The 25,909-nt window shown below is 56.3% G+C and overlaps 3 protein-coding genes across 5 annotated transcripts in view; 1 reads left to right on the top strand and 2 right to left on the bottom strand.

The window, feature by feature from the left end:
* Positions 1–3,296, bottom strand: part of C3 (complement C3) — a 30,009-nt gene extending 26,713 nt beyond the window's left edge. The window contains exons 1-4 of the mRNA XM_006220161.4: positions 3,176–3,296; positions 2,397–2,589; positions 1,580–1,739; positions 1,413–1,483 (exon numbers count right to left, since the gene is read on the bottom strand). Of these exons, the coding sequence (XP_006220223.2) occupies positions 1,413–1,483; positions 1,580–1,739; positions 2,397–2,589; positions 3,176–3,249 (498 nt within the window). The 5' untranslated portion in view covers positions 3,250–3,296. The remainder of the gene's footprint in view (positions 1–1,412; positions 1,484–1,579; positions 1,740–2,396; positions 2,590–3,175) is intronic.
* Positions 3,297–8,434: 5,138 nt separating this feature from the next.
* On the bottom strand, positions 8,435–16,444 carry GPR108 (G protein-coupled receptor 108). Its single transcript, XM_072947836.1, has 18 exons — positions 15,005–16,444; positions 14,159–14,278; positions 13,295–13,345; positions 12,994–13,076; positions 12,140–12,264; positions 11,976–12,037; positions 11,816–11,884; positions 11,616–11,720; positions 11,276–11,409; positions 11,112–11,187; positions 10,540–10,613; positions 10,344–10,461; positions 10,127–10,257; positions 9,997–10,040; positions 9,679–9,728; positions 9,383–9,466; positions 9,165–9,289; positions 8,435–8,954 (listed from the first exon to the last, which is right to left on the bottom strand). Exons 1-18 carry the CDS (start codon positions 15,122–15,124, stop codon positions 8,879–8,881), a joined length of 1,647 nt encoding a protein of 548 aa, XP_072803937.1. The 5' UTR covers positions 15,125–16,444; the 3' UTR covers positions 8,435–8,878.
* An 821-nt stretch (positions 16,445–17,265) lies between these two features.
* Positions 17,266–25,849, top strand: TRIP10 (thyroid hormone receptor interactor 10). 3 transcript variants are annotated; one of them, XM_006206346.4, is made up of 15 exons: positions 17,266–17,393; positions 18,566–18,681; positions 18,766–18,822; positions 19,691–19,838; positions 19,914–19,976; positions 20,191–20,295; positions 20,381–20,509; positions 21,065–21,211; positions 21,324–21,518; positions 22,565–22,732; positions 22,995–23,104; positions 24,633–24,765; positions 24,986–25,134; positions 25,218–25,339; positions 25,440–25,849. In XM_006206346.4, exons 1-15 carry the CDS (start codon positions 17,370–17,372, stop codon positions 25,586–25,588), a joined length of 1,815 nt encoding a protein of 604 aa, XP_006206408.1. In that variant the 5' UTR covers positions 17,266–17,369; the 3' UTR covers positions 25,589–25,849. The 3 variants fall into 3 exon arrangements, with proteins under 3 accessions (XP_006206408.1, XP_006206409.1, XP_072803935.1); XM_006206347.4 differs by lacking the exon at positions 22,565–22,732; XM_072947834.1 differs by lacking the exon at positions 22,565–22,732 and having other exon boundaries at positions 22,977–23,104.
* Positions 25,850–25,909: the final 60 nt, after the last annotated feature.

Genomic DNA, 25,909 nt, shown 5'->3' with positions numbered 1-25,909 from the left:
GATTACTAATAATAACTAGCATTCATTGAGACTTTTTTTGCAGGACCCTGTGCTGAGCACTGGGTTTCTGTATGCCACTGCCTGCCGTCACCTTTCTGAACTACAAGCATAGCCACCTTGTGCGGCTCTACCTGATACACAGATGACTTCGTTCGTTGCCAACAGTTCAACATCAGGAGACATCACACAGAAATCTGATTTTCTGGCTTCTCCTGGAAATTGGGGTAACTGTGGCTAACGTGCCGCTGTTGGCACAGGGTGACACCTGGTGGGAGCTGGGCAGCGCTGAGGAGGTGTGTGCTCTCTGTTCCGCACAGACCCCATCAGCCCGGTAAGCCAGCCTTCAGAACCTGGCCCCTCTTAGGTTTGTGTGATGTTACTAAATACAAAGATCGCATGAGGAGGACATGCCCTTTCTCTCTCTCTCTTCCTCCTACACTTGCTTTTCCCTCCCCATTGCGCCCTGGTTTTTTCTCCCCCCTCCTCCCTCCCTCCCTTCTTCCAGTGAGTTTTTATTAACCCTACAACCTGCACTGTGCAAACAGATAATCCCTTTCTGTATGGTACTTGGATTCAGTAAAGGTTGGGGGAAGGTGTAATGAACAAATGAAGAAATCCAATTTACAGGATGCCAAAAGGAGATGCCAGGAAGGGAGAAAAGAGAGTAGAGTGTGTGTTGGGGGGCAGTTTGCACTTTTACAGGGAGCTCAGAGAAAGCCTCACTGTAAAATTGGGAGCTTTGTGACATTTGAGCAAAGACTTAAAGGAGGTGAAGGAGCAAGCTGTGTGGTTATTTGGAGGAAGGGGGTTTTCTAGGTAGGGGGAAGAGCCCGTGCAAAGGTCCTGGGGCAGGACTCTGCCTGAGTTGTTGCAGGAACAGGGTGGCTGGAGCAGAGTTGGGTGGGGGAGGAGGTGAGAATAGGGAGGGGACAGGGTGGGGGCAGGTCGTGAGAGGCCCTGTGGGCCATGAGGAGGAAGTGGGCTTTTACTCCCAGGGAAGTGGGAGCCCTGGAGGGCTGTGGGCAGAGAAGGGGCGGGAGACTCAGGTGCTCACAGGCGCCCTCTGGCTGCAGTAGGCGGAACAGACTACGTAGACTTAGTATCTGTCATTGGCCCAATTTCAGATGATGAAACTGAGGCTGGGAAACATGAAGTGGCCTGTCCAGAGTCACACAGTGACCAGGGGTGGACCTGGAGTCAGAATCCAGAGGCTCAAGCATTGCTCCACGCGGTATCCTTGGGTCCCCGTCCCTCTCTGGGCCTCTCTCTGCTTGTGCCTCTACGTATTTCTTTGCCTTTGGGTATCTGCTGCCTGTGCCTTTGCCCGTGTTTCTTTCACTGTCTCTCCCCATCTCTTTGTCTCTCCCAGAGTCTCTGCCCCGGGTAGGTCTGGGGTCCCTGTTGGCTGGTACCTCAATGCTGACGACAACCGTCTGGCCCACCGGCAGCAGCTTGTGGTCAACGGTGAAGATCCGATAGAGGACTATGAGGTGGTGGGAGAGAAAGGGAGAGCTGGGTGAGCCCTGCCCCTCCTCCCGGCCCCACCCCCGGCCCTCTCCGGCCGCCCCCAGCCCCTTACCCGTGGATCCCGGCGTGTAGATGGTCTTGTCTGTCTGGATGAAGAGGTACCCGCTCTGAAAGCTGATCAGTACCACCTTCTCCACCAAGACGTTCCCGAAGGCTGCCTGGACAGTCACGAACTTGCGCCCCACCTCTGGTTTTAAATCTTTGGCCTGGATCTGGGCACAAAACAGGGGATCAGGAGGGGTCTGCTCCAGGGCCCCTTGCCCACCGTCCAGTCTCTTGGCCTTCGGGCGGGGTCCACACCTGCCCCTCTTCACAACAGAGCCCACCCATCACTTCTGGTCTCCTTAGTTTGCCCAGATTTAGGGAGAGAAGGGGTACTCAGAGAGGGGGCAAGGGCAAGAGAGGCGGTAAGGGGTCAGGGAGAGGGATGGGAAGGGGAAATCAGACGGCGAGGGTGCTCAGAGGACGGAGGGCTCAGAAAGGGAAGAGGGCTCAGAAAGGGGAGGGGCTCTGAAGGAAGAGCGGGCTTAAAGGGGGAGAGACTTGAGGGGAGGGGCCCAGAAATGGGGGGGCTCAGAGATGGCCGGCCTCGGAGGGGGTGCTGAAGGAGAAAAGGGGGCTCCGAAGGTGGAGGCAGCTCAGAGAAGGCACTGGTTGAGAGAGCGGGTGGGGGCTCAGAAAAGTGGGGACTCAGAAAGGGGAGGAGGGGACTCAGAGAGGGGAGGGGCTCAGAACGGGGAGGATACTCAGACAGAAGGGGCGGGGCTCAGGCAGAGTGGATGAGGCTCAGGGAGGGGAGGGGCTCAGCAGGGGGAGGACTCTAAGAGGGGGCGGGGCGTCAGCAGGGCCGGGCTCCCCTGTGCGCCCACCTTGATGTTTACGTGGCCCAGATAGCTGTTGGCTCTGTTCAGCACGGTGTTCTCGCTGGACAGCACTTGCTTCTTGGCTGGGAAGTCATGGACCGTGACTGTGACCTGAATATCCCCTTGCACATCATGGGCTTCCAGCACCACCATCTCCTCGCTCTCCAGACGCAGGATGTTGGGGGTGATCATGGAGTACCTGCCGGAGCAGAGCACCGAGCTTGGAGCTATCATCCCAGGACCGTGAGAGTCCAGCCCTCAGCCGAGGGCAGTGCTCCGCCTCAGCCTCTGGTCCTGGAGGCGCTCCAGTGACCCGCCAACAGCTGGGGTTCCTTGAAGCCCATCAAGTCTTGAACCCAAAATCAGAACCACCAGCTCCTCCAAGACTCTTGACTTCAAAACCCACAATCGAACCCATGTACTCTGGAAGCCCTAACTCCTACAACGTTAAACAACTCAAGTTTCTAAACACTCAAACCCTGGAACACTCCAAATCCTAACCTAAACTTTTGGCACCTCAGATCGATAAACGCAACCAAGTTCACCCCCTCAGCCACGTAAGCGCACACCAAATCTCCAAACTCTACAAAGGCTGAAAGCTCCTACATCCTGAAACTGCAAATTCCCAGATCCTATGAAATCCAAATCTCCAAGACTTGAAATCACCCCATCCACAGAAGCGCTGAACACCACATGTCCCCTAAACCGGCAGGGACCTGTCCCCGCAAATGCCCACTCCCATCTCAGAAGCAGCCTTGTTTGGGGTCTGGGCTGTGACTACTCACATGGGGTCCCCCAGGGCCAGGGGGAGGCTGGCCAGCAGCAGCAGGAACAGGCTGGAACCTAAGTAGCGCCGCATGGTGCAGGGGCAGTGGAGGGACAGAGGGGCAGAGGGACTGAGGGAGAGGACGGGGAGGAGTGAGTCGGGGCTGCTGGAGGCTGCCTTTTATCTGGCTCCCCCCTTTTCCCCTCCTCAGCCCAGCCCTCCACTCCCTGCAGCCTCCCCCCTCCCTGGGGCTGCCCCAGATTTCTCAATACGTTTCCTAAATTTTTCAATCTGCAGGGCCAGCGGGGGCCTGGGGTAAGTAACCCAAGGGCATGTCCTCCTGTAACAGAAGAAACACAACAGCCTCCTGCCCTGGCCTTTTTCAGGGTCAAGGCCAGCTGGCGAATAGGGACCTTTCCCTGTGACACTCACTTTATAGCAGAGGAAAACCGAGGGCAGAGACACCCACCCCAGCCCCACCCAACCTCAAATATCTAGGCCTGGTCTTCAGTCCACTTTTGGCCATGCATTTATTAACCAAATCCTTCCTGTGAGTCCATCTTTATGCTGGTAGCTGGAGTCCCACTTCTAGAACCTTCCATGCTGGAGTTGGGGGTGGGGGACGAAGTCCAGCACTGACACTCGTAGCCCCATGGGGTGGCTTCCTCAGTGGAGAAGAACTCTGTTTCTTAGAGGGTCAGGGAAGACTTCTTGGAGGAGAGAACATTTAAGCTGGACTTTGAAGTATGTGTAGGAGTTCACTATCCAGTTGAGAAGGTTTCCTAGGGCAAGGAGAGCCGCGAGCTCCCTTCTTATACTCTTGTCAAGAGGCCCGAGTGGCTATGAGGGTTTATCAAAGTCATAGTTGAGGACGGTCTCATTGCTAGTTTTTGTCTTACATCAATATCGTCTTAGGATAGTGTTATGAAACTTTAGCTTTTTGTGTATGAGTAGGTAATATAGTTATATGGCTCAACGTCTAAAAGATAAAAGTAAATACACAGGGAAGAGGTAATCCTTCTCCAGCTCCTATTCTTGTGCATTTACAAGTGTTTGCAAATTAAAAAAAAACCAAGTGCCAGCAAGCTCTGCACACTGCCCTGCCTCCTCTCCCCAGGCCACACCTTGCTGGTTCATAAACAAGATACCTTAGAGATTGTGTCCTATCAGTGCACAACTTCCTTGTTCTTACCGGTGACTGTTTCACTGCCTTATGTGAAAATAACCAGCCACCTACTGATGGACAGACAGACTTCCATTGTTCCAAACCATGCTCCCTCCACGGGGTAATCTTGAACTTGCATTATTTTCCAGTTCTTACGATTATGAGGTGGTAAACTTTGGGCAAGTTACTAATAACCATCTGAGCCTCAGTTTCCTCCTGTAAAGGGGGGTTTATCATAGCAGCAGTTTCAAAGAGTTCTTACTGCAAGGAGAAGAGATAACCTGGGATCAAAGTCTGTGCGCAACAGTAATCTTGCTAGATATGTCTCAGTTCCCCTCCAACAGTATAGTGATTTGCATGCTTGCTGGCCCTGCGCAAAATTGCCAATTTCCTCACAGCCTCCCCTCGAGGGCATGTTGGTAAAACCTTTGGATTTTTGCCTCAGTGTCATTTTAATTTAATTCCCAGGAGGCTGAACATCTGGGGCAGGCAGATGTGAAGTCCAGGTGAAGGAGGGGATGGTGTGTGGATAGGCAAACCCAGATCCCTGAGGGGTGGTTTCCAAAGCTCCTTTAAGGGGTTAATGGTGAACTCACTCTGATTTCCTGTAAACCATGCTCTTTTCCTGGCCATACACCATGGCCCCGGTCAGGGGGGGAGGCCAGGGGGGAGGCGTGGAGAAACAGAACAAACCTGGCTTATGTCTGCTTTGATTGCGACATCCTTTCCTTAGAAGAGGAGGAGGCGGGAGAGGCAAACACCTGCTTACCCTCCAGAATGGGGGTGTCACTTCTGAAACCTGCTACAATCCCCTCATCCCCCAGTGCTTTGTTTTCCTCCTCTGCCCCCCACCAGAAAACCCCCCACTCCTTTTCCTGGTTTCATTATAGCCTTGAGCATTCGGGCTCTGTGGTTTGAGAAGGAATTCCAGCTTACCTCCATCTCCCTGGGAGGCTGGGCTCCTTCCTTGGAGCCTCAGTTAGTCCATCTGAACAATGGGACTGATGATAGTTTCTGCTGTTTTGAAAATTAAATGAACTCAGATGCCTCGGAGCCCTGGGCTTGGAGGGAAGGCTCCTGCCCATGGTGGTGGAGGTCTGGGAAGGGTCCTGGCCCTGACTTCCAGGAAGTGACCAGAGGGATGGAGCGAGGTCTCCTGGGAGGCAAGGAGGTGAGAGTCAGAATCCTTCCCGGCTTTTCCCTGGGGAATGCACATTTGCACCCAGAAGTCTGGGAGGAGGATGGTGGCCCCTCAGCACAAGCCTAGCAGGGGAGGGAGAGAGGAGGCCTTCCTGGCTTGGAGTGGGGGAAAGCGAGGCTGCCTGGGCTGGTCCTATTTAGGGAACCGGGGAAATCTGGAACATTCTTATACCAACCAAGTTATTTGTTGTTTATCTGAAATTCAAATTTAACTGGAAAGCCTGTATTTTTCTGGCAGCCCTAGCTGGGGTGCAGAGAGAATAAAGGGAAAACAGTGGGCATGATTTCTGGAGGGGGAGCCCAGGCACCCCCTAGCCCCCACGCACCTGCCTGGGTGCAGTTATCTCTTGGCGGCACCCCATACCCACCCTTCCCTCACACAGGTGCAGCCAGGCCTGGGAGCAGCAGGGACCCCCCCTTCCCTGCCCCCGCTCCTGGATGTGGTCCGTGTTACACTGCGTTCTGGGAATTTCTTTCCAGGACTCACAGCCAGGCCCCCCCTCCCACCCCCCTCCCCCAGCAGCCTGGGCTTCTCCTTCTCCCCCAACCCATTACTCATTAACTCGTAGTTAACCTTGACCTGGTTGAACCAGTCCATCTGCCCACTGGCTCCTCCCCCCACCCCCCTCACGCTTACCCAGCTGAGGCCCCCTGGGCACCAGGGACCCTCACCCTGGAAGACTCAGGGGCCAGAGATTTTTGACTCCAGCTCTGCCTCCTCCCAGCCTTGAAGCCTAATCTGTAAATTAGACATTCAGAGCCACAGAACCTCCCTCTGGGTCTTGGGGTTACGGTGCCTACAAGCCGAGGGCTCAGCCCGGTGCCCGGCACATGGCCAGCCCACGATGTGCTTTAGCTGGTTTTTAATTTTTGCTGACACCTGCTTCTCCTCTCTCTTGCCGTGTTTCAGTGGCAGTCCCACCGGGTCTCCGAGCCAGGGTTCCCACATCCTCCATCTCCCTCGTCCTCCGCGACCAGCCCCTGACCCTTAGGCCGTCTCTCAGCCAATCCCTTCTCCCTGCCCTTGTGGTTCCTGGCCTTTCTGGCGTAGGCTCACTTCCTCCAGTTCATCTAGTCTATCGCAATGGGGGACTTTTCCCTAAAACACACCTTTGCATTCCTTTTACAGAATTAAGATGTATAATACAGGCATAGGCGCTCGTGACCGTGAACTGTGAGGCTCAGCGGCAGCGTCAATTTCTCACATCTTGTTTATTCCAAATGCTTTAGGTGCTATCACTGTCCCCATTTTACAAAGCAACTGAGGGCTTTGGCCACTTGCCCAAGATCCTCTAGCTGGTAAGAACTGGAATTTAAACCCTGGCAGCAGGGCTCTGGAGTTCACGTTCCTAAACTGTATGAGTTTCTGACTGCTGCTGTAACAAACGATTACAGCCCTGGGAGCTTGAAACAATACATTTTTAGAATCTTACAGTTCTAGAGGGCAGGAGTTTGAAATTAAGATGTGAGCAGGGCTGTTTCCTTTGGAGGCTCTCGGGAAGAATCTGTTCCTGGCCTTTTCCAGCTTCTAGGGGCTGCCTGCATCCCTTGGCTTGTGGCCCTTCCTGCATCTTCAAAGCACATCATTCTAGCCTGTTTCCAGCATCACTTCTCATTCTCTGATCCCGACCCCGCTGCATCCCTAAAATGATCCTTGTAATGACAATGTTTCCGCCAGAGAAACCCAGAATTATCCCTCATTCTGAGATCCTTCATTTAATCATACCTGCAAAGTGGCTCTTGTCATGTAAGGGAACATAATCATGGGTTCTGGGGGTCAGGATGGGGACACGCTGGAGGAGTCATGAGTCTGCCTCTCCCAGCATTCATGTGGAGTAAAACATCCACCCTGTGTGGCCATATCTCTCCCTGCTTTAAACTCTTCCTTGGCTCTGTGAGACCCAGCATCCAGTCCAAGTGTGTCTGCCTATCTTTAGGCTGCCGCCGGCTGCCCTTGTCCCTCCACTGGCCCCAGCCAGACCTGCAGCACAACTCACAAGCTATACTGGGCATTGCCTTGCTGCATAACTTCCTCAGTCTGCAATGCCTTCCCACTTCCTTCTTTGTCTGGCTGGGCTATATGTTCATCTGGGCCCCAGTTATACATGTTTCCGCTTGCAGGAAACCTTGACCTCAGCCCTGGTTCCCTTCCCCTGTCCCATGACTGTGCCCCCCCCCCCCACCAAGGAATAGCGCTCAGAGCTCCAAAAGAGGTCTAGTGTTTGAGTTAAAGGATGAAGCATGGCAGGGGGAGAAATGCATCCTGGGAGCCTGACTGCAGGTGCATCTCTAACCTGCCGTGATCCCTCAAGCTTCAGGGAAATCCAGGAAAGGCCAGGCTGTGTGGGAGGGCACTGTGCTGAGCCACTGACTCCCACTACCACCCGTGACACTCAACTCTACAGGGTCCCCATTTTACATGCCAGGAAACAGAGAGATTAAGCCGCTTCACAGGGTCACACACCAAATAGGGAGCAAGGTCAAGAGGCTTGGTGGCCGGGAGCCTAGGTGCAGAGGGGCAGTGCACACGGTGGTAAAGGACAGCTCGGAACCAGACTGCTGGCCATTTGAGTCCTGAGCCTTCCAACAATTTGTTTGCTGTGTCACCTTGGGCAAATTACACAGACTCTCTGTGCTGCCTAAGATTTTGAATCAGTTAAAGACTATGGAAGCCTTAGAATAGGGTGTGGCATATAGCAATCACTTGGCTTCCTGTGGGTCTTTCAACCCCTCCAGCTTTTGCACGTGCTGTCCCCTCCTCTGCATCCTTTCCTCACTTCTCTGTTCACCTCTGATTCCCCAGGCTGGGCCAGGGCCCTGTGATGAAAATGTCTGGTGACACGAGTGTTGGGATTGGACGGTCTGGGTCACTGCTCCGTCCTCAGCACCCAGCACGGGGCCCAACATGCAGCAGTCACTCCATTAATATTTATTGACTGTGCAAAGCAGTGGGTACTGAAACGTCTCCCGCCCCCCTCCGCCCCTCCCCCAGCACGGGTCTCTAAACTTCAAACACAACCTCTCCGTTAGCGCTCACCCCACAGAAAGGCAAGAAACCGGGGTAGCAAAACAGACTGGTCATCATTGCACAGCTGCATGTGGGGGGCGGTCCGGGGTGGGGACAGGGCCGCTGAGCACTTGAGGGGTGGGAAGCTGTCTGTCTTCTTCGGAGCAGGCTCCAGGAGCCCGGGTGTCGGGGAGCTGGGCGCCGGCCGAGCACTGGCCCCCCGCTCCTCCCCCCCAGCCGTGCTCTGGGAGACGCTGGAGTGAGGAACGCGTGAGGAGAGGAGGACGGAGGAGGACGGAGGAGGACGAAGGAGGACGAAGGAGGACGAAGGACTGCTCGAGCTGGGGACATCATCGTAACAGTTCTCGCCCGCTGGCCGTTTTGTTGACCTTGGACAGGCCTTCCCGGAGCCCAGAATCCGTCATTCTGGAGGCAGACAGCAGGGGAGTGAGCCAGGAGCTGAGGGGTGCCAGGCTCCGTCCACCCACCCCATAGCCTCCTGGCCCAGCCTCAGGCCTCAGCCCACCCAGGCCCCCCACACCCACTGCGGCAGCCTCTGGGGCCCCGCCCCGCCCCCAGCTGCCCAAGCCCCGCCCCTACCCCTCACTCTCCTCCGCCCCCAGCCCCAGGACTCACATTTGCTCTATCTGCACATCCTCCTCGTCCTCCTGGGGCAGCTGCAGGTACGGGTTATCCCTTGCGGGCTGGAACTTGTAGCCCGTGAGCACGAAGAAGGCGAGAGTGGAGCCCTCCACCAAGAGCTGGGGGCCGGGGGAGGGCAGAGCGGGAGCATCAGGCACATGCCTCCAGCCTCCACCTCCACTGTCTGTCTGTCCCGCCCTCCCGGTGCTCACCTGGTACAGCCACTGCCACTGGAAGGGCACAGCCACCCGCAGCAGAATGGCGATGATCCGCGTGAAGTAGATGTAACAGATGACCTGCAGGGACACAGGTGGGCACAGGGGCCGGGGGCCCACCGGGGTGGTGAGGCCACCAGGACTACTGGGGATACCTGGGGAGGGATCCTGGGGATTATGGGCAGAGGCGCGGGGCTTAGAGGGACTGCAGATGGAGGGGTTAGGGTGGATGTGCCAATGGGCTGGTTGCCCTCCCTCCGAAGCTCCCTCCCAGTGAGGAGCAGGGTTCCTACCATGACGTAGTAATGCCGGAACAGCTTCAGCTTGGCCAGATTCACTGCCACTGAGGGGTGGGCAGAGAGAGCGGCGGTCAAGGGGAGGAGGCTGGGGACAGTTGAAATGGACAGGGGTAGAAGAGGGCTGGGACAGGGAGGACCCTGTGGGGAGGGAGGGTCTCTGGGGCATGGCATGGAGAGGGACGTCCAGGGGCTGGTAGAGAGACAGGAGGAGGCAGGCAGCGGATGGAAGGGGCATCCTGGGCTCAGCAGGAGGGGCCGGGAGCTGGATGAGGGCTGCGGGCACAGCGGTCCTCCTGGGGAGCAGCGCCTCACCCTTCCCATCAGTGCCGGATGCGTCCTGGAGGTGCCGGATGGACCTGGGCCAGGGTAGGGGACACAGGGAGTGGTCAGCACTGCCTCCGTCCAGGCCGGCAGGGGAGGGGGTCCATCGAGGGAGCCTCACCAGACCACAGGGAAGAGGATGGTGCCGCAGCAGATGAGATCCACCAGGAAGAGGATCTCCTTCCAGACCCTATAGTCGCTGGCGCCCTCCTCTCGGGACTCCATGACAATGTAGGCCACGTTGGCCAGGACCTGCGGGGGCGGGGGGGGCACAGGTGGGTGTGCCTGGCGTGGGCACGCCTGCACCCCTCTCCCGCCCCTGGGGCCTCCGTCCACACCTGCAGTGGGATCACAATCCCGAAGATCTTCTTCTCTTTGTCAGACAGGACGTACTTGACGAAGGCCCAGCCGGAGCCGATCAAGGCGATGGTGATGAAGAGGAGGGCGCCCTTCAGCCTGGGGCAGGAGGTGTGGTGAGACTGCAGAGCCCGGCCCTCCCCTGCCGCCACCCAGCCCCGCAGAGGGGGCACTCACAGATGCGTGATGTAGTGCATGACAGCGAGGCCTTCGATGGGGTGGCCCTGACTGTTGATGAAGTAGTAGTTGATCTGGAGGTGGATGGACAGATGGACAGTCAGATAGAAGAAGGGGGGGCGGGAGGGGGTGGTTGCAACTGCGTGGATGGCAGGGACATCGGATGGGTGGCCAGGAAGTTGACTGAACTGACGGTTATGATCGGGGTGGCAGGCGGGCTCAGAAACGGACAGTCACAGCCCGAACGATGGTCAGACAGGTGGCTGGACAGAGGGATGGACAATCATACTTGGAACAATGGAGGGAAGGTCAGACGGATGGACAGTGAGACCATCAGCCAAGTGGACAGTCACAGCTGGACCAACAGTCAGACTGAAAGGTGGGCCATCACGGCTAGACAAAAGGACCAGAGGGACAGCTGGCCACCATGATAAAAATGGATAGACACGTGGATAGCCAATTTGAGCGCCCAGCCCAGGGTCTGCAGAGGTTTGGGGAATGGCCTGTAGAGATGTTTCCTGGCCCTGGAGACCCCAGCCCAGCCCCTCCTGCTCCCGGCCCAGGGCTCTCACACTGTGGAAGAGGAGGGAGATGCTCTTGGTGAAAGCTAGGGCCGCCATGAGCCAGTGGATCTTGAAGACGTTGTACCTGGTGACGGGTTGGGGACAGAGGGAGTGGTAGGGCATCGGTTAGGGTGTGATGAGGGAGGGGGGACCCCCAGGGGCAGGGGCATTACGTGTTCTTGCAGAGGACGGACACCCAGAAGATGCCGGCAGCCAGGAAGCAGGCGGACATGATCATGTAGAGCTTGAAGAGGGGGATTTCCGCCGCCGACAGGAAGCCCTCGGGGTTCTTCTCCCGGATCATTACCTGGGTGGGGCGGGCAGTGGTGGTGGGGGGAGGGTTGCACACTAGCTCTGGGCTTGCAGGGCCACGAGTGTGAGTCACCAGCTCTCCCACTCTCTGGCCGGCCGACTCCCCGTTTCTCAGCCTCAGTCTTCCTGTCTTCCAAATGCGCATGGTGTACTGGCCTGGCATCAGCGCTCCGTGAGCCCGCTGCCCGCCCCTGCTCTCACCGTGATGTCGAACGGCTGCTCCCGTCCGGGCACGGAGTTGTAGCAGTTGTGGAAGTTGAGGTTGTACTGGCCTTCCTCGGCCCTGGAGCCGATCACCACGTGGAACTGGGGAGGGGGTGCGGACAGAGGGGAGAGGAGGCTTCAGCTTGGAGTCTCCACTCCGGGGAGGGGTGGAGCTGCAGGCACTCGTGGACACTCACACTGAAGTTGTAGGAGTTATTGAGATGGCCCAGGCCCAACACCAGCTCCTGGTCTTTCCTACTGACGCCCTGGGGGGCAGAGGGGGACAGAACATCTCCATCACCATCAGCTGCTCCCAGGGGGTCGGCTTTCCTCCCTCCCGCCCTGGCTTCCCCAAACCTGTTGGTCTCCTTGTGACACTGTGGGTTTCGACTTGGCCTTGTTGGGGGCAGTGGTGGTCCCTGTGGGGGACAGGTGGATGAGTTTAGAGGACAGACGGCAGACGGATTGGGGGGCGGAGCATGGAGCAGCCACGGCCCCCGCACCCCGCTAACTGGACTCACCGCTGTCCACCTTGGGGGTGACCGCGTGCTCTGACTTCGGGAGCCCCAGTTCGGAGGGCTCTTCGGGGAGGAGCCCAGGAGAGATGAAGAGCTTCTTCTGCTCCCCATACTTTCGCACCTGGACTCTGGGGAGGGGGAGGCCGGGGGCCTGAAGGCTGGGCTCAGGCAACACCAGCTGTGCCCAGGGACTCAGTGGCTCCTCTGGGTCTCCTCTCTGGGGGCCAGCGGTGGCCCAATCGGTGGTCACCAAGCTTCAGCATTTGGCCACCACCCATCAGATGGCTGCCGTGTCCCTATGCTGATCACACCAGCGATTATTTGTTGTTTCCTGTGATTTTGTCACTCATTCACTGAAGTCCATTATTTAAAAAGAAAATGCTGTATTTACAAAAAGGCCGGTTATACAGAGAGGCATCAGGGTATCACTGGACCCTGGTGTCAGGCTGTTTGGCTTCAAATCCCAGCTTTTGGGCCTCAGTTTTTTCATCTTTAGAATCGGGATAACAATGGTACAAGGAATCAATGAGTTAACACCTGCAAAGCTCGCAGGACACTGCCTGGTGCATAGGGACCAGGCAACAAGTATGAATGACTCTTCTTAATTCTCACAACACCCCTCTGGGGTGGACTTCTGCCCTGAGACGCCAATACTCCCCGGACACCCCTCCCTTCTCTCTGTCCCATAATCAGAAGGCTTGAAGGCAAAATTAAAAAGCCGGCGGCTTTCTTCCCAAGGGAGTCAAGATTCTCTCTGGCTGGCTTCATTCCTGAACAGCTCATGTGGGTATCACAACTAGGGAAACACAAATGATGGCTCTTTAGGGGACCCACTGCCCCCCCCCACCCCAACTCACTGCAGATCCCTGGTGTTGATGAGGAAGAGGACCAGGGAGCTGCTACTGTTCTTCCGGAGAGGACAGTCGTGGGAGTCCTGGCTCTGGAGAGTGCGCAGCAGGGACGCTTGGTTACCCACTCCCACTGGCCCAGCCTCACCCTGCCTCCCTCCCTCCCCATCCACTGGGACAAGGGTCTCTTCCTGCTCCCTCCTCTGGGAAAGAACAGGGGCCTCTGGCTTCCAGAGGACAGACAGCCCTCCCCTCCCACTGCCCCAGTTTCTTCTCCTTCCCCCCCCCCCACCAGACTCCCTCCACTCACTGAGTAGGAGCGAATGCTGCCAGATCGAACGCGGGTCAGACTGAACCCCACCTGGCAGGTGGAAAGAAGAGGGGACAATGAGAGGGACGCTAGCAGGGGCCTCCAAGCCACCTTTTTCAGTGGCAATAGATCCATAACCTCAACTTTCCTGGATACCTACTACATTCGAATCGGGTACTCACTGACTGACTTTTCCAACAACCCGTCAGCACCCCCAACCCTCTTCCTTTAACTGCTAACCATCTGTGCCTCTCGACCAGGGAGACCCTTGCTGGTCCTCTGGACCTGGCCCATCCTGATCCCCCCATCCCATTTAAAATGCTGATGTGAAAAATAAATTAAATAGAATGTTCATGGCTTCCTGCTTTGGGCTCTGAAATCCAGCACACTTGGATCTACACCCAGGTTCTGGGACTCTGAGCAATTCACATACCTCAGAGTCTGTGTAAACACCTGTAAAATTGGGTTTACAGGTGTAACATTTTCACAGCATCCCTGAGAGGTGCCTGTGATGGATCAGACCCGTGGAAATTGATCTGCATGGTACCTGGTACACGGTACCCAGGGGCCGTTCAGTAAATACTACCTACTCATTTTAACTGTAGGAACTGGGGCTGTCCTGTTCACTGGTATGCTCCCTTCCCCGCCCCCAGCTCAGTGCCTAGCACATATTGCATAATTTTATTATTCCCATGTTACAGATGAGGAAACAGAGGCTCAGAGAGGCCAAGGGATTTGCCCAAGATCACATGCGTGAGCGTCAGAGCTAGAATGTGAATCCAGAACCAGATGCGGCAATGAGGAGGGTAGTTCAGGAACTTGTGCACCTCTCCCTCTTCCAGCAAACTCCTCAAAGCTCCTCACCAGCGGGGCTTTCTCTTCTGTCTCCGGGAGGCCCAGCCGCAGGAGGCTCAGGTCCACCTCCAGGGAGCCGTTGGTGTAGAAGCCGAAACTGTTCAGCGGAATGTCTGCTCGCTTCTCCCCCTGCCGGAGGAGGAGGCAGAGGCAGTTCAGACTTCCCACCAGCCCAGCCCCAGGGCTCTGGTACAAGGTTCCCCCAAGGGCCTTGGTCCCCTCCTGGTATCCCTATATTTAGGACAGGTCCAAAGGGTGACAGAAGAGGCAGAGAAGGCCACCCCGGAGGCTGTGACCCCAGACCAATCCCAGGCAGGGACAGGGTGGCTCTGGATTCTCTGGCCACTGTTCGGAGAGTCCAGGAAGAGAAAACCTGGGACACCTGTAAGTCCCCTGAGTGAGCACCACGTGGAGAGCTGAGTTAGGCATCGTGGTATGCCTAGCCCTCATCTCCCGGAAAATTTTTAGATTCCAACTGAACCCCCAAGATCCCAGTGAGTACCTAGAGGACCCCATTCCAGAACCCCGAGGGACTTTCCTGGGCGGCGTCAAGGGTCCCTAACGCCCCCAAAGCGATCCCAAGAATTTACAGGGCTCGGAGTCTCGGGTCGCAGGAGATGAAGCCCCACCCTCGGTGGGCGGGGCACGACCCTAGCGTGGCTAGCCAGGCCACTCCAACAGGAGGACTGAGGGGGATTCCTCGGACGAGACCACTCCGGGCTTGGAAGCGGGGTCCCCGGAGCGCTCCATCCCGCGTAAGGAGCGGGGGAGGGAGGACGAGACCACTCCAAGCCAGGGGCTTCTCCGGGGCAAAGCTGCGCACCCCACCCCAGACCGCCGCGCGGCGGGACTCACTGTCAGCGTTAGCCGGTGGATGCGCGCAGAGCAGCCGCCCAACAGCAGCAGCAGAAGTAGCCGGTGCCCCCACTCCGCGGGGCTACGGAGGGCGAGCCCCCTCCTCTCGCTCACTGCCATCTCTGGAGCCACCTCCTCCCCTGACACCGCCTCTGGCGCCTCCAGGCCCGCCTACCGGTGAGCCAATCGCTGCACGGTGGGGGCCGACCTAACAGCTTTTTCGGCCCGCTCAACCAGTCAGCGCTCTTTTCCTCGCAAGCCCTCCCTATACGACACCAAATGGACAACAGCGGCTCCGAATGGGAGTGAGGATTTCTCTTAATCCCGCCTCCACTGTCACCAATCATTAGAAAGATTGTCCCGGATATAATCTGATAAACAGCCCATCCAACCAATTGTGGTAGATCTAATATCCGGTCCCCGGAGGGGAATTCCTCCACCCACTCGTAACGGACAGACTGGTTCAGAACTACAGTACCCGGAATGCAGTGGGAGCCGATAGCTCAATGGGGCATTTAATAAACTACATTTCCCAGTATCCCTAAGGACGGACTTCCTCTTTATTACCCTGGGGATGTGGCTCCCAGCCAAAGCTCAGGCTTTTGGTAAACACACGCATTTGCTAAAGCCTGTCCTGTTCTCCTAATCTTTCTGATCCACTGAGAGGCCAAAACCGGCCCCCAAGCTAAACCTTAACCCTAGGATGACCTGTGATCTCAGGCTGAATCCCCAGCCTTAGATGGATTCTATCCTGGAGTGAGGCGTAGGAGGCCCACCCCCAAATCCCAGGCTGGTCTTGACTCAGTCTGAACCCCGGCCCAAGACTGAGCTCCCTACCTACAGCTGAACCCCGACCTGAGCCTGAAACCCAGACTCCCCCATCTCCTTCTACCCTTAACCTATACTGACCCTTAATCTCTGGCTGAGCTCCCACTGGGACTGAGTCCTGACCTCAGATTAGGACCAGACCCTGGACCTTAGTTTGAGTCCCAGGCCTTCAACTGGGTGGCTGACCCCTCTGCTAAGCCTCCGATCTCAGTCAAACCCCATCTAACTGTGATCCCCTCCTGGGATAAATCCCAATTTCAGTTAGAGCTGAGACCCTACCCCCAGGCTGAACTACCGAATCCCAGACTCCGGGCTGAGCTCCTGTCTAATCTGATCCTTCAACCTCTGGAGCACAAGTCTACTCTGCAATTTGAGGTGTTCTAACTCAGAAGCCACCAGCAGGTGGGGCCAGGTCCCCGCAGAGCCATCGGTCCCAGTGTGGGCTCCTGGAGCTATCTTCCTGGGCTCCCCGGTCTTTGTACTGGGAGACTGGAGCCTCGGTGCCTAACTTGTCCCCATGGGGCCCGGAACCCCCAGCCCCAGCAGGGCAACTGTCACCTCAGTAGCCAAAGAGAAGCACCAAAGGCGGGAGAAGATGAAGGCAGTTGCTGCCGGGATCTCTCCCCTTTCATCCCAGTGCCTCAAAGGGATTAACAAGGTGTGAACAGACTTTTATGAGGGAGGTGACAGACTTCCAAAACCCCAGGGCTCGAGTGTGGGAGGAGGGGCGGGGGTCGGTGGGGTCGGAGTCGGAATCCCAGGGTCGGTGCAGACAATTAAACCTGATTTGGCCTTAATGGATGTAACTGGAAAATGGGCAGGTGCAAGAACGAACTGGACGTTCGTTCAGCCGGGGAAAGGCCTGGGCCCGGCGCCCCAAGGACGGCCTGTCCTCAGTTTCCCAGCGCAGACTTTAGGGAGGGAAGCAGGATGCGGTGGGGGCACTAATGGACCCAGCCTTGGCGGAGGCGCGTCCTGGGCAGGATCGAAGTCCTCCCATCCGCCCTGTGGCCGGAGGGACCAGACCATTAGTGGGACGAGCGTAGACGTCTGGAGCAGGGCCGGCCCGCAAGAGCCGGGTGACCTCAGGTTCTCCCTGCGACGGGGTGGGGGAAGGACCTCTTGAGTTGGGATTTTATTGTCTTGGCACTTTAAGGAATAGTTGATAGGAAAGAGGAAAGGAAAAACAGTCCGGGGCGGAGCAGGAGTGGGTAGGACAAGAGGGTCTCAGGGGATTTGGAAAATGGGTGGGGGTCCTTTAAGGAGTCTGTCCAGCGGCGTCGGGTGGCGACGTTTCTTTAAGAGGGGGTGGGGCGTCCGTTGAGCCCCGCCTCTTTGGGGGCCCCACCTTCAGGGGGCTGTGCAGTGACTCCGCGCGGGCGGGGGCGTGGCAGAGTCTATGGGGCGTGACTGAGTCTGGAGTGGGCGGGGCCTGAGCGGGGCGGGGCCCGGCTCACCGCCCTGGGCTGAGTCTCCCCTCGGAGGGCGGCGGGCGGCGGGGACCGGGTGCGGCGACGTCTGCATCGGCGGGAGCAGCATGGATTGGGGCACCGAACTGTGGGTGAGTCCGATTGGCCTGGCTCCAACTTTTTCTCTTCCTGGAGTCTAGACCCCCACTTTGCCCCTGCAGTACCCCAGCGGGGGCTCTTCTCTTTCTCTTCCACCGATCCCCGGAATCCCCGCTCTCCGCCCCCATTCGGAGTTTCCCAGGGCGTTTCGGGACGCCTGGGAGCGGAGGGCGACCTTGCAGGAGTGGAGTAGGGAAACTGAGGTAAGGGGTTCAGAGTGAGGAGGGCAGAAGAAGCCCTGGAATCAGGCCGGGGCGGCCGGGAGAGGTCACCTATTTTGAGCACCCTGGCTGGGCCGGCGGCTTATCTTACGGCCCCTGGGTCCCTGCCCGCCGTCCGCCTGTCCGGCTGGGGCGGGGGAGGGGACCCTCTGGCTACTTTCAAACCCACGTGGGACCTGGAAGTCCTGACCTCCCTTTCGTCGCCTCTAATCAACAATTAGGGGCTTGGGGACGCTGTAGGGGGGAGGGGGCTGCGGGGCTCTGCCTCAGCCCCCTCCCGCCATCCGCCCCAGGCCCTGGGAGGGGCCGCCACCAGGCCGCCTTTAACCTCTGCTGTGGAAGCCCCAGGAATTCACCTATCCAAACCGGGACCTCTAATTCCTCCTCTTTCTGGGGGGGCGGTGACACTCCTGGGTTCCTGGGTGCCCCGGGGTAACTAGATCGCCCCCCACCCCAACTCTGGGATTTCTTTTGGAGGTGCAGTGGAGTCAATGAGCGGATCTGAATGCCCCCTCAGGGGATCCAGGGAAGCATGGCGACCAGGGGAACCTGGTGCCTGCCCTCTGGCCATTCTGGGGCTCCCCAAGCTTCGGGGAACCCTGCCCCTCTGGCCCTGACTCACGCCGGGCCGGCCGGATTTTCCGGAATCTGGGGGGGATTAGGGGAGCCGAGGCAGGGGGTGTGGCCTTGCCCCATTCCACACCCCTCTTGGCCGTCGGGAGAGGGGACCCTGTAGTCCGGCTGGGGCCCCGCCCCTGTTCCCTGGTCCTTCCCGGGAAGGGGAGGGGGTTCCCGCCGGTTTCCTGCCTCCCCCCGCGCCGCTCCGGGGCGGGGCCGGGAAGCCACTCCTTCTTGGAGCTCGGAGCCTTGAGGCTCCCCTGCGCCTGGTCGGCGGGCTGTGGGGTCCCAGGATCTTGACCCCAGTCCTCTCAATCCCCCGCTAGGATCAGTTTGAGGTGCTTGAGCGGCACACGCAATGGGGACTGGACCTGTTGGACAGATACGTGAAGTTCGTGAAAGAGCGGACAGAGGTGGAGCAGGCTTATGCAAAGCAGTTGCGGTGAGACCCTAGGGTGGACGCGCCCTTGGGTTAGGGGGAGCGGTTGGAGGGCTGGGGGCTCAGCCTTCCTGCCTCTCTCCGTAGGAGCCTGGTGAAAAAATATCTGCCCAAGAGACCTACCAAAGATGACCCTGAATCCAAGTAAGAATGAAGGGGCTGCAGGGCTAGATTTGGGAGGGTAGAGGGTGTTGGACCCACTTCCTCTCCCTCAAGCTGGACCACCCAAACCCAAACCGGTCCCCCACCTCTCACCTCAAGTCCACCTAGAAGTCTGAGCTTGGATGCAGGAACCGTATTACTTGGGCTGGAGCTTTAAATCCACTACTTTCTAGCCGGACTGCTTTATCCAGTTTACTCAAGCTCTCTGCCTCCATTTTCCTCCCCTATTAAATGGGAGAGGCTCCAGCAGTTACTCAATGAGTGACTCTGGGCAAGTGACGGAGTTTTTGTGCCTCTGTTTTCCTCACCTGTGAATCAGGAATGATGATGATGATGATGACGGCCTTGTAGGGGCTCATGTGAAGCATAAGATGATGTGTTAAAACAATGCCAAGCCCATTTCACTTTATTCTAGGTCCCCGGTTCCAGCATTCAAAAAGCTCTAGAAATTAAGTTTTTCTGGTAACTTGTTTGGAGGCCCGAACTGACTTGATGTTAATGAATTACAGTTACAGTCTTGCTTTTTTATCCTACTGAGCGTGAATGTCAATACTTCCCACTGCAAAAATACTTAAGAGTGTTTGGTTACAAAATGCTGCCACTGACACCACTAGGGTGATGCATAAAAGATGGTATAAGCATCTTATTCGCTTTTTAAAACCCCCAAAATTCTGAGTTCTGTGTCTCACTCAAAGGTTGGGAATCAGGAGTGCGGACCAGAATATATCATTGCTTCTGGGGTCAATGTCTTGGGGCTTACCCTTTCTCAAATGGAGGTGGGTCCTGGGGCATCTGGCTCTAGGGACCCTGACCCTCAGCCCGTGCCTCCTCCACTCCCCCCACCCCAAAGGTTCAGCCAACAACAGTCCTTCGTGCAGATTCTCCAGGAGGTGAATGATTTTGCTGGTCAGCGGGAGCTGGTGGCTGAGAACCTTAGTGTCCGTGTGTGTCTCGAGCTGGCCAAGTACTCACAGGAGATGAAGCAGGAGAGAAAGATGGTGGGTGATCCCCTCCCTGGGACTTCCCAAGGGCCCCTGCAACTGGGGTGAACCTTATCTGTCCTCTTTCCACAGCACTTCCAAGAAGGCCGTCGGGCCCAGCAGCAGCTGGAAAGTGGCTTCAAACAGCTGGAGAATGTGAGTTTGTGGGTGTGGAGAAGGGTGGCTCTGGTCCTGAGGAGCGGGCTGAGGGTTGCTGATCCACTGAGATACCCTCTTTGTCTGGCCCAGACCCCTCCTCCTCTGTGGGTTTCCAGCCTGCCTGTTGCCCCCACCCTCGCTTGCTGGGTGATGTCCCGTCCCTGAAACCTTGGCTGGCGGCTCTTTCATGCTGATTCTGTCCCCAACACAGAGTAAGCGGAAATTTGAGCGGGACTGCCGGGAGGCCGAGAAGGCAGCCCAGACCGCCGAGCGGCTGGACCAGGATATCAACGCCACCAAGGCTGACGTGGAGAAGGTGCTGGTGGGGTCTGAGACAGGCTTAGGGGTCAGGGTTGGGCGGGGCCAAGACCTGGCGGTGACCCCGCCTCCATACCCCTCAGGCCAAGCAGCAAGCCCACCTTCGGAGTCACATGGCGGAAGAAAGCAAAAACGAGTACGCGGCCCAGCTGCAGCGGTTCAACCGAGACCAGGCTCACTTCTACTTCTCCCAGATGCCCCAGATATTTGATGTGAGTGCTTCAAACCTCCAGCCTGACGACACACAATCAACAAACTCCTACACATTTGTTAAAAACCCCAGCTATAATGCCCTCATCTCTGAATTGAAAGGAAATTAGAAACAAATAGTCGTGGCGAGCTCTACTTTTACTCAAGCTGTCCTTTTTGCCAGAGGGGTCTTTCTTTTCTTTTGAAACTCCTGTCCTCTCTTCCAGACCTCAGCTCTAACAACCCCTCTTCAAAGGTCTTGAATTTCCCCTCTTCTGTTTCTGTCCCAAGCCTGGGACTGGCAGTATCTGTGTGGGGTCTGCTTTTTATTCCAATCCCTGACTCCATTTTCACCTCCTTTAAGAAGCCTCCCTGGGCTAAAAGGGGAGGTCCTCAAAGTCCCCCCTGAAATGGCCCTGTGTGACATTGACCCAGAAATCTCTGTTTTCCCTGCTAGCCTGGGCTTGGGGCTGGGGCTGGGGGCCAGAGTGGATCTCCATCATGCTTGTGGAGTGAATCACTCTGCCACCGCACCTCCATCAGCACCCCTGAGAACTCCCCCACCCCTGTCCCTATAGAAGCTTCAGGACATGGATGAGCGCCGGGCCACCCACCTGGGGGCTGGGTACGGGCTCCTGTCAGAGGCTGAGCTGCAGGTGGTGCCCATCATTGCCAAGTGTTTGGAGGGCATGAAGGTAGCTGCAGACGCTGTGGATGCCAAGAACGTAGGTGCCTGGTCCCGGGCAAGTGGACCGCTTGGTGGGCAGAAGGAGGAGGAGCTGGAAGGCTGGACACCCAGTCTTGCCCCTGACTGCCCTCTCCCACCCACTCCCACAGGACTCCCAGGTCCTCATTGAACTGCACAAATCTGGCTTTGCCCGCCCGGGCGACGTGGAATTTGAAGACTTCAGCCAGCCCATGAACCGAGCGCCCTCAGATAGCAGCCTGGGCACCCCCTCAGATGGACGGCCCGAGCTCCGAGGCCCGGGCCGCAGCCGTGCTAAGCGCTGGCCCTTCGGCAAGAAGAACAAGGTGGGGGCCGGGGCCCTTGGGGTGGAGGGGATAAATGTGAGAGGGGACAGCAGGGGCCCCCACTGAGTCAGCCCCAGCTGCCGGAACGCTGAGTCCCGGGCAGGAATTTTCCTCTTGGCTGCTGGCCCGGGCTGGAGGGAAGGAAGGCGGCCGGGCGATTGGCCTGGGAGTCCCCCGAGGCTGAGGGGCGGGTGGCGAGGAGGGGGGCCTGTGGCGTCTGTCTGCTGCTTCTCAGGATGCTGGGCGAAGGCCTGCCTGTGGGATTCAGGGCTGGGTGAGGGCTTGGGGCACCAGTCCCAGGGCCTGCCCTGAGTCTCTCCAATCCTCCGATGGGTCTCTGGGCCCCCCAACCTCAGGCTGTTTTTTCCTGGGATTTTTGGCTTTCAACGTCAGGCACATACCTGAACACCCCTGGCTTATACCTTTGAACTACTCTCCTCCCCACTTCGTTTATACCTTTGACTCCTGTTTTATACTTTTGATCCCTCGTGACATATACTTTGATACCTCTTTTCAGTTTATAGATGAAATCCCCCAGCTTAAACCCCAGCTGTGACCCTTCTGGTATTTCATGCCTTTGACTCTTCTCTGAGCTTGTCCTTGACCTTGATGGCCCCATATTTGTCTGAGACCTTGACTCCTGCATGCCTCTCCCTCCACCTTCTAGACTGTGAGTCCAGAAAGCCAGGGGGGAGCAGAAACATGGGCCTCCCTGCGCCCCCAAGCCCCCTGTTCTAAGTACCAGGTATAGGATGCAAGGGACGTGGGAGATCCGTGGGGAGGGACGGGTCTGGACTTCTGGCTCACAATCTAATGCCCTCCTGCCACCACCCAGATTTTTGTGTTGCTCTTTGCATGTATTTTCTGTGTGTGATTGTGCATCTTGAGTTGTGGTTTTCTTACTTTTTTTTTTTTTTGTCTTTTCTCCATTTGGTTTTTTTGTCCTTTTTTCTTTATTGCGTCCACCATCCGTCCGTTCATCCGTCCTTGTTCACTACATCTTCCCCCCCTTCCTGACCTGTGCCCTTCCTGGCCCCCGCCGGTAGCCGCGCCCCCCACCCCTCTCCCCCCTGGGGGGCCCCCTGCCATCAACATTACCTAATGGACCCCCGTCCCCCCGCTCCGGCCTCGACCCCTTGGCCATACTGAGTGAGATCAGTAAGTCGGTCAAACCCCGGCTAGCATCCTTCCGCAGCCTTCGAGGCAGCCGTGGGGTAAGTGAGGCCTCTGGGGGGGAGGAGGGGGCGGCCCCAGCCCGCCCAGCCGCCGGGAGGCGGGACCCTGGGCTCGCTTCCTGCCGCTGGCTGGGCCCCCTCCTCCCATTGCCACACCTGGACCTGCTTTGCTCTGTGCATGGCCTTGCCCCCCAAGAACCTTGGGTGGGAAGGAAGGTGGACTTGGAGTGTCTTAGGAGTGTCTTAGAGCCTGGAAGCTCAGACTCTGTGATCCCAGACTCAGTCCTCTTCCACCTTGCAGACAGTGGTGACTGAGGATTTCAGCCACTTGCCCCCAGAGCAGCAGAGAAAGCGGCTTCAGCAGCAGCTGGAAGAACGGAACCGTGAACTACAGAAGGAAGTTGACCAGAGGTAAGGTGAGGTGGTGGGCAGGTCAGGAACAAACCAAAAATTACAAATGAATTATGTTGAAATGGTCCTCGAAGATCTCCCCAGTAAGCCCTAGGCCCTAATGGGTTTATAGGTGATTCCTACCCCACTTAGGAGAAATAGTTATGTCCCATCTTACACGAGTCATTCCAGCAAACAGAAAAAGAGTGAGAGCTGCTAGCCTGTTTAGGAGGCAGATGGAATCTTGATTCCAAAATTGAGCTAGCAAGACTTCAAGAAAATCAAATGATGGGTTTACTTTCCTTTACTTATGATCTTAGATGCAAAATCCTAGCCAAGCAAGTCCAATGGTGTATTAAAAAATAATATATCACGTGGGTACTAGTGATTGCACAACACAAATTAGTTTAATGCCACGGAACTGTACACTTAAAAATAGCTCAAATGGGAAATTTTATATTAGGTATATTTTACCATAAGAAAAAAATAAGAATAAAAGACCAAAACAAACAAACCAAAAAAACCATGATAAGTCGGAGGTTATCGCTGTCATGCAAAGATGGTTCAATATCTAAAAATCTACCAGTCTGATTCAGTATGTTAATCAGCTCAAAGGGGGAAAAAAAAAGCATATGGTTATTCATTTAATAACTCAAAACACTAACAATAAAAAAAAACCCTGCCAGATTAAAAAAAAGAAAATCTTTTACTCACTCTTTCCAAGCAACAAGATTCTCTTCCCAGTCCTCTTACATAATAAGAATGACGGTTGCCACTTGCAGACAGGCAGCCAAATTATATTGTGCCATTTTCACAGAACCTCTTGTACAAAACAGCTTTTATGGATGTAAAGTTCTATTTAGAACTCTAGAGTTCCTGAGTTTTCATGGGGTGTGAGTTATGGATGAGTGCTCTAGAGTTGAGACAGGCTGGCTTTGAATTCTAGCTGTTTCCAGACCTCTGTTTTCTCATCTGTACTATGCATGAGGTGTTAGGACTGGAAAGAAACTGAACCCAGGTTTGACGTACTCCAAAGGTCTGTGCTTGTAGTTGTTCCTATCTGTCTATGTAGACACGGAGAAGATCCGGCCTAGGGACGAGTGGCAATAACACCTAGCATCTATAGAAGGTTATTGTGTGCCAGGCACTATTCCAAACATCTTTCTTGCATCATTAGGATTCCTGTTTTCCTAAGAACTTTTGAGCAGAGGTAGGATCATGATTGACCTGTTAGGACGGTGTCTCTAATGCCTAGAATGGGTTCTTGGCACACAGTAGTCACTCAATATACATCTGAATAACTAAGGGCACTGTTCTAATCTTTATAACAGCTCCTACGAGATATACAGATATATTCTCATTTTTTAAGACAAGCATCCTGAGACAAAGTTTCAGTAACTTAACTCAAACTCACACAACTCAGAAATGGCCCACAGTGGGATTGGAAGCCAGGCTAGAAAGCCCTGGCTGAGCTCCTGGGAGCCAAGCCCATGGTTTTTGGCTTGTTAAATCACATGGGATTCTTTCTCCCTTGTCTGCTTTGTCCTAGGGAAGCCCTGAAGAAAATGAAGGATGTGTATGAGAAGACACCCCAGATGGGGGACCCAGCCAGCTTGGAACCCCGGATCACAGAAACCCTGAACAACATTGAACGACTGAAGTTGGAAGTGCAGAAGTATGAGGTCAGGGAAGACCCTGGGGAGGGGTGGGGGCCAGCGGGCCTGGCTGAATCACTTCCCGGGAGGGGGGTAGGGGGGACAGGGAGGTGTTGTGGGGGGACTCCAGCTGTTTCTCATCACAGCCTTGGGTGTGCATGGGTGATCTCAGGAAACCTTCCGGGCCCAGAGCGGGCTGACCCTGGAGCCCTGCCCTGGAACTGACCGTGTGGTCCCCTCCTCTCAGACTTGGCTGGCGGAAGCTGAGAGCCGGGTCCTAAGCAACCGGGGGGACACTCTGGGCCGGCATGCTCGGCCTCCAGACCCCCCAGCCAGCGCCCCCCCAGACAGCAGCAGCAGCAACAGCAACAGCGGATCACAGCGTAACAAGGAGAGGTGAGCAGGGAGGCGAGTCTGAGTCCACTCTGGGTTCGGGACGGAGGAGGGCTGTCCTCACCTGTTTTGCCCTCTCCAACCAGCTCTGAAGAACCCCCCTCAGAGGAGGGTCAGGATGCTCCCATCTACACAGAGTTCGATGAGGATTTTGAGGAGGAACCTGCATCCCCCATAGGTCACTGTGTGGCCATCTACCACTTTGAAGGTAAGGACAGCCCACGTGGCACATCAGTGGCTTGGGGGGCCGTCTTTATTGCTAGATTCACCTAAAGCAGACCTGAGCCCACCACCACCCCATGTCACAGGGTCCAGTGAGGGTACCATCTCCATGGCGGAGGGCGAAGACCTTAGTCTCATGGAAGAGGACAAAGGTGATGGCTGGACCCGGGTCAGGCGGAAACAGGGAGATGAAGGTTACGTGCCCACCTCCTACCTCCGTGTCACGCTCAACTGAACCCTGCCAGAGGCGGGAAGAGGAGGGCTGTTGGCTGCTGCTTCTGGGCCGTGGGGGGCCCCAGGACCTACGCACTTTATTTCTGCCCCCGTGGCTTCGGCTGAGACCTGTGTAACCTGCTGCCCCCCACCCCCACTCCTCACCCCGGATGGACCCCGCTGTGCCTTCCACCATCGATGTACATACTCGTGTTTCAAATCTTTTCTTCCTGCCTCTTGGCTGGGGCCATTTTGTTTTATATAAAAAAATTATGGAAAGCTCCTGCTGTCTGAGCCTTAATGGGAGATCCGGATATTGGGACTGGATGATCAAACACCACCC

This window comes from Vicugna pacos, chromosome 22 (assembly GCF_048564905.1).
Source record: "Vicugna pacos chromosome 22, VicPac4, whole genome shotgun sequence".
Taxonomy (NCBI): Eukaryota; Metazoa; Chordata; class Mammalia; order Artiodactyla; family Camelidae; genus Vicugna; species Vicugna pacos.
Note: the sequence above shows the minus strand (reverse complement) of the source record. Positions and strands in the feature narration are given on the sequence as shown.